A 7,790-nucleotide genomic window follows, 5' to 3' on the forward strand; every position below is an offset into this window, starting at 1 on the left:
GCTCCTGCTGCTGCTGCCGCTGATGCTGCTGCTGCTGCTGCTGCTGTCTGCTGCTGCTGCTCCTGCTGCTGCTCCTGCTGCTGCTCCTGCTGCTGCTGCTGCTCCTGCTGCTCCTGCTGCTGCTGCTGCTGCTCCTGCTGCTGCCCTGCTGCTGCTCCTGCTGCTGCTGCTGCTCCTGCTGCTCCTGCTGCTGCTGCTCCTGCTGCTGCTGCTGGCTGCTGCTTGCTGCTGCTGCTGCTCCTGCTGCTGCTGCTGCTGCTGCTGCTCTGCTGCTGCTGCTGCTCCTGCTGCTGCTGCTGCTGCTGCTCCTGCTGCTCCTGCTGCTGCTGCTCCTGCTGCTGCTGCTGCTGACGCTGCCAGCTGACGGCTCCGCTGCTACCGGCACCACCACGACCGCTGACGGTGACAACCCGTTGACAACGCCGGTGACAACGCCGGTGACAACGCCGGTGACAACGCCGGTGACAAGGCCGGTGACAACGCCGGTGACAACGCCTCCTCGGCTGTCCGGGGATGAGGAAGTGAAGACGGAGGATGACCCTGCAAGACAGGCACAGATGGTGCGGGGAGACACGGAGAAGCGGGGAGACACGGAGACACGGGGAGATACGGGGAGATGTGGGGAGACACTGGGAGACACGGGGAGACGCGGGGAGACACAGAGACACGGGGAGAGAGGGGAGAGATGGGAGACACGGAGAGACACTGGGAGACACTTGGAGACACGGGGAGACGCGGGGAGACACGGGGAAAGATGGGGGACACGGAGAGACACGGGGGGACACGGGGAGACACGGGGGAGACGTGAAGATGGAGGATGACCCCTGCAAGACAGGCACAGATGGTGCGGAGAGACGCGGGAGACGCGGGGAGACACGGGGAGAGACGGGGAGAGACGGGGAGAGATGGGGGGACACGGAGAGACCGGGGGACACGGGGAGACGTGGGGAGACACGGAGACACGGGGAGACGCGGGGAGACGCCGGGAAGAGACGCGGGGAGAGACGGGGAGAGATGGGGGGACACGGAGAGACACGGGGGGGACAACGGGGAGACACCGGGGAGGACGTGAAGAGGGGATGACCCTGCAGGACAGGCACAGATGGTGCTGGGAGACACGGGACACGGGGAGATGTGGAGAGACACTGGGAGACACTGGGAGACACGGGGAGACACGGGGGAGACATGGGGAGACACGGGGACCGGGGAGACACGGGGATATCGGGGAGACGCGGAGAGACACGGGAGACACGGGGGAGACACGGGGGAGACATGGGGGGAGAAACCGGGGGAGACACGGGGGAGACACGGGGGGAGAGACACGGGGGAGACACGGGGGAGACCACGGGGGAGTACATAGGTGGTGCTACTCAATGTTACTAACAGCACTTGACCCTACAGTCTATTAAGGGTGTCTGCGTGTGTGTGTGTGCGGTTTGTGTGCGTGTGTCTGCGTGTGTCTGCGTGTGTGCGCGCGTGTGTGCGTGTGTCTGTGCGTGTGTGTGTGTGCAGGGTATGTGTGGTGTGTGTGTGGTGTGTGCGTGTCTGTGTGTGCATGTGTGTGTGTGGTGTGAGTCTGTGTGTGTGTGTGTGCGTGCGGTGCGTGTGTGTGTGTGTCACTGTGTGTGTGTGTCACTGTGTGTGTATGTCACTGTGTGTGTGTGTCACTGTGTGTGTGTGTCACTGTGTGTGTGTGTCACTGTGTGTGTCACTGTGTGTGTCACTGTGTGTGTCACTGTGTGTGTCACTGTGTGTGTCACTGTGTGTGTCACTGTGTGTGTGTGTGTCACTGTGTGTGTCACTGTGTGTGGTGTCACTGTGTGTGTGTGTGTCACTGTGTTGTGTGTGTGTGTCACTGTGTGTCTGTGTGTCACTGTGTGTCACTGTGTGTGTCACTGTGTGTGTCACTGTGTGTGTGTAGGAGGCGGGCGTGATGGAGCGAGTGTGGAGCCTGCGCAAGGCCGGGTTGTGGGCACCGCAGCGTCTGCCCCGCGTGGCCGACCCTCCACGTCCACGCGCACACTGGGACTGCCTGCTGCAGGTGAGTGTGTGTGTGTCACTGTGTGTACGTGTGTGTGTGTACGTGTCACTGTGTGTGCGTGTGGCCGACCCTCCAGTCCACGCGCACACTGGGACTGCCTGCTGCAGGTGAGTGTGTGTGTGTGTCACTGTGTGTACGTGTGTGTGTGTACGTGTGTGTGTGTACGTGTCACTGTGTGTGTGCGTGTGGCCGACCCTCCACGTCCACGCGCAACTGGGACTGCCTGCTGCAGGTGAGTGTGTGTGTGTGTCACGTGTGTACGTGTGTGTGTGTACGTGTGTGGTGTGTACGTGTCACTGTGTGTGTGCGTGTGGCCGACCCTCCAGTCCACGCGCACACTGGGACTGCCTGCTGCAGGTGAGTGTGTGTGTGTCACTGTGTGTACGTGTGTGTGTACGTGTGTGTGTACGTGTCACTGTGTGTGTACGTGTCACTGTGTGTGTACGTGTGTGTGTGTGTACGTGTCACTGGGTTGTGTGCGTGTGGCCGACCCTCCACGTCCACGCGCACACTGGGACTGCCTGCTGCAGGTGAGTGTGTGTGTGTCATGTGTGTACGTGTGTGGGTGTACGTGTGTGTGTGTGTGTACGTGTCACTGTGTGTGTGCGTGTGGCCGAGCCTCCACGTCCAGCGCACACTGGGACTGCCTGCTGCAGGTGAGTGTGTGTGTGGTGTGTGTCACTGTGTGTACGTGTGTGTGTGGTACGTGTCACTGTGTGTGTACGTGTGTGTGTGTGTGTACGTGTCACTGTGTGTGTGCGCGTGGCCGACCCTCCACGTCCACGCGACACTGGGACTGCCTGCTGCAGGTGAGTGTGTGTGTGTGTCACTGTGTGTACGTGTGTGTGTGTACGTGTGTGTGTGTACGTGTGTGTCACTGTGTGTGTGTCACTGTGTGTGTGTGTCACTGTGTGTGTGTGTGTGTGTATGTGTGTGTCGTGTGTGTCACTGTGTGTGTGTGTCACTGTGTGTACGTGTGTGTACGTCTGTCACTGTGTGTGTGTCACTGTGTGTGTGTCACTGTGTGTACGTGTGTGTGTGTGTCAGTGTGTGTGTACGTGTGTGTGTCACTGTGTGTACGTGTGTGTGTCTGTGTGTGTGTCACTGTGTGTACGTGTGTGTGTGTGTGTCTGTGTGTCTGTGTGTGTCACTGTGTGTGTGTCTGTGTGTGTGTACGTGTGTCTGTGTGTGGGTGTGTCTGTGTGTGTGTCTCTGTGTGCCTCAGGTGCACTTGACCTGGCACAAGCGTTGTGGTGACGTCACCGCCACTTAATGGCGAATGGCGGTTGTTGTGTGTCTGTGTGTGTGTGTCACTGTGTGTGTGTGTCACTGTGTGTCTGTGTGTACGTGTGTGTGTGTACGTGTGTGAGTGTGTGTACGTGTGTCACTGTGTGTGTGTGTGTGTCTGTGGGTGTGTGTGTGTGGGTGTGTGTGTGTGTGTCTGTGTGTGTGGGGGTGTGTGTGTGTGTCTGTGGGTGTGTGTGTTTGTGTGTGTGTGTCTGTGGGTGTTTGTGTGTGTGTGTCTGTGTGTGTATCTGTGTGTCTGTGTGTGTATCTGTGTGTCACTGTGTGTGTATCTGTGTGTGTGTCTGTGTGTCACTGTGTGTCACTGTGTGTGTCACTGTGTGTGTGTGTGTCACTGTGTGTGTCACTGTGTGTGTCACTGTGTGTGTCACTGTGTGTCTGTGTGTGTGTGTCACTGTGTGTGTCACTGTGTGTGTGTCACTGTGTGTGTGTCACTGTGTGTGTCACTGTGTGTGTCACTGTGTGTGTGTGTCACTGTGTGTGTGTCACTGTGTGTGTCACTGTGTGTGTGTCACTGTGTGTGTCTGTGTGTCTGTGTGTAGGAGATGGAGTGGATGGCTGAGGACTTTGCCCAGGAGCGACGATGGAAGATCGCTGCGGCCAAGACGGTGCGGCCACAAACACAACAACAAACACAACCACAACAACAACAACCACAACAACAACCACAACAACAAACACAACACACAACCACCACACACGTCCCCGTGTCTCTCCCCACGCAGCTGTGCGTGTCGGTGTCTCCCCCGTGTCTCTCTCACCTCCCCGTGTCTCTCCCCACGCAGCTGTGCGTGTCGGTGTCTCCCCCGTGTCTCCCCGTGTCTCCCCGTGTCTCCCTCACCTCCCCGTGTCTCCCCGCGTCTCTCTCACCTCCGCGTGTCTCCCCGCATCTCCCCGTGTCTCCCCCCACGCAGCTGTGCGTGTCGGTGTCTCGCCACGTGCAGCGCGAGGCGGCCAGGAGGCTGCGCGAGGAGTCGCGGCGCGGTGCGGCGCTGCGGAGACTCGCTCGACACGCAGCCAGCGCCGTGACGCAGTTCTGGGGAAACATGTGGCGGGTAACACACACAGTGACACACACAGTGACACACACAGTGACACACACACACAGTGATGCACACACAGTGACACACAGTGACACACACACACAGTGACACACACAGTGACACACACACAGTGACACACACACACAGTGATGCACACACAGTGACACACAGTGACACACACACACAGTGACACACACAGTGACACACACAGTGACACACAGTGACACACACAGTGACACACAGACACACACACACAGTGACACACACAGACACACACACACACAGACACACACACACACACAGAGACACACACACAGACAGTAAGACACACACAGTGACAACAACAACAACAACCGCCATTCGCCACTAAGTGGCGGTGACGTCACCACGATGCTTGTGCCAGGCCAAGTGCACCTTGAGGCCACGTGAAGTGTCGAAAGCCCGCTGGCAGGAGGTCACGGGGCAGACCCAGGTGCCACTGGTCGACTGACCGAGATGACCGAGATGACTGGCTGATGCACCACCTGTGCCCCCTACTGTGCCAACTTGCTGTGCTTTAGCCACCCGGCGCTCCGCTCGTTGTTGTGAGCGTCGCTCCTCCGCCCTCCGTTGTTGTTGGAGGGCGACTGCCTCCAACTGCCCAGTAGCGTCCTTCACGAGCCTCCTCCACTGAGGCCGATCTTGACACCGCTGGTACCAGTCATCGGCAAGTCCACTCAGCTCCACGTCCTCCTGTACCACATCACTCCATCTCTTCTCCAGCCCGTGCCGCGCCCGTCTAGCCCCCTCGATCCGGCCGAACAAAAGCTGTTTAGGCATGCGGTGGCTGGGCATGCGGGCTACATGACCCAGCCAACGCAGCCTTGCCTGCCGGAGGAGCTCACTGATGGGACTTTGCCCAGATCTTTCAAGGATTTGTGAGCTCCTCACACAATCCAGCCTGGTTAAACCCAGGATGGATCGTAGGCAGGCCAGCCTAAATGTTTCCAACCGGCGAAGATGCTCCACCAGGGGGGTCCACGTCTCGCAAGCGTAGAGAAGGGAGGGAATGACCGTGGCCGAGAAGACCTGAAGCTTCGTGCGGAGCGACAGACCAGGTAGCTTCCACACAGCGTTACGCAACCGATGAAAAGATATTGCCGCTCGACTGATTCGGAGTGAGACCTCTGCTGATAGACTGGAGCCGGTCATAAGCATACTGCCCAGGTATGGGAAACTCTCCTACTCTCTCCACAACTGCCCCATCACCAATTGGGAGTTGTGGGGGTGGAGTGTCCGATGGTACAAAATACCCAGGCAGGTGCTTGGTTTTGGTGGGGCTGATGGTAAGGCCCCACCTCTTAGTGGCACGCTCCAGTCTCAGCAGCAGCGCCTCCAACTCCTCTTCTGAATGAGCAGCTATTACCAAATCATCGGCATACATAACGTGGTTGACCAATAGGGAGCCATCCCTTGATCGCACCCGGGCGTCGATCAGCCTCCCATTATATCTGTGTAGTGGTGTTAACTACTCACAGACACACACAGACACACACACACAGACACACACACAGACACACATACACACAGACACACACAGACACACACACAGACACACACACAGACACACACAGACACACACACAGATACACACACAAACACACACACACAGACACACACAGACACACACATACACCCACATACACACAGACACACACACAGATACACACACAAACCACACACACAGACACACACATACACCCACATACACACAGACACACACACAGACACACACACACAGATACACACACACACAGACAGACACACACACAGACACACATACACACAGACACACACACACAGACACACACACAGACACACACACAGACACACACAGACACACACACAGATACACACACAAACACACACACACAGACACACACAGACACACACATACACCCACATACACACAGACACACACACAGACACACACACACACAGATACACACACACACAGACAGACACACACACAGACACACATACACACACACACAGACACACACACAGACACACACAGATACACACACACAGACACACACACACAGACACACACAGACACACACACACAGACACACACACAGACCCACACACCACACAGACACACACACAGACACACACACACAGACACACACACACAGACACACACACACAGGACACACACACACACAGACACACACACACAGACACACACACAGACACACACACACAGACACCACACAGACACACACACAGACACACACACACACAGTGTACACACAGACACACACATACACACAGACACACACACAGACACACACACACAGACACACACAGACACACACACAGACACCACACACAACAGACACACACACACAGACACACAGATTATCTGAGTTAAGCTGATTGATGACCATCTAAACTTGAAGCTTTCGTGACTGCAAGGAATCATATTCTTAGGTGTTTTCGGTAAAGTCACGTAGGCAAAACATCAAAATTAATAAAATAATAAAATAAAATAAAGATCTTTATTTTATTATTTTTATAAATTATAATATAAAATAAAGATTTTTTTAAATAAAATAATAAAATAAAATAAAGATCTTTATTTTATTTTATTATTTTTCATTAATTTGATGTTTTGCCTACGTGACTTACCGAAAACACCTAAGAATAGATGACCATCTGTATTATGTTGTGATGTCACGGGAGGGGGAGTTTTAATAGGCTACATACACTACACACACACCACACACACGCTACATACACTACACACACACCACACACATACACACGCTACATACACTACACACCACCACACACACACACACGCTACAACACACTACACACACACCACACGCACGCTACGTACACTACACACACTGCACACACAACTACACGTGCTACTCTCCCAACGTGCAGGTACGCTGACGTTGAGGGAAAACAAGTGAGCCGATGAGAGCGACGTCGACGTTGCCGGTGGTGGCGGCTGTGGCCGCAGCCCGACCCGGATCCCGTGCGCGGTCGCTCACCCGACTCGGTCACTCACCCACCTCGGTCGCTCACCCGCGGTGCCCCGACTCGGTCGCTCACCCACCTCGTCGCTCACCCAGCCCTGAAGGTTGGAGTTGCACAAAGGGAAAACCGCTCGTCCGCATCTTCACCCGACTCGGTCGCTCACCCGACTCGGTCGCTCACCCGACTCGGTCGCTCAGCCCGACTCGGTGGCTCACCCGACCTCGGTGGCTCACCCGACTCGTGGCCTACCCGACTCGGGTTCGTCTCACAGCCGAACTTCTGTGGCTCACCCGACTCGTCGCGTCACCCGACTCGGTGGCTCACCCGACTCGGTGGCTCACCCGACTCGGTGGCGTCACCCTACCTCG

General features: G+C 56.2%; 1 protein-coding gene across 1 annotated transcript; it reads left to right on the forward strand.

Annotated features, from left to right (window-relative positions):
- The first annotated feature begins 453 nt into the window (after nucleotides 1-453).
- LOC133362029 (E1A-binding protein p400-like) lies at nucleotides 454-7,405 on the forward strand. Its single transcript, XM_061580995.1, has 5 exons — nucleotides 454-560; nucleotides 1,922-2,041; nucleotides 3,889-3,954; nucleotides 4,261-4,401; nucleotides 7,327-7,405. Exons 1-5 carry the CDS (start codon nucleotides 558-560, stop codon nucleotides 7,333-7,335), a joined length of 339 nt encoding a protein of 112 aa, XP_061436979.1. The 5' UTR covers nucleotides 454-557; the 3' UTR covers nucleotides 7,336-7,405.
- Nucleotides 7,406-7,790: the final 385 nt, after the last annotated feature.

The sequence above is a fragment of the Lethenteron reissneri genome, unplaced genomic scaffold, assembly GCF_015708825.2.
Source record: "Lethenteron reissneri isolate LAM-NWPU_2019-01 unplaced genomic scaffold, ASM1570882v1 scaffold_1339, whole genome shotgun sequence".
In the NCBI taxonomy this organism is placed as follows: domain Eukaryota; kingdom Metazoa; phylum Chordata; class Hyperoartia; order Petromyzontiformes; family Petromyzontidae; genus Lethenteron; species Lethenteron reissneri.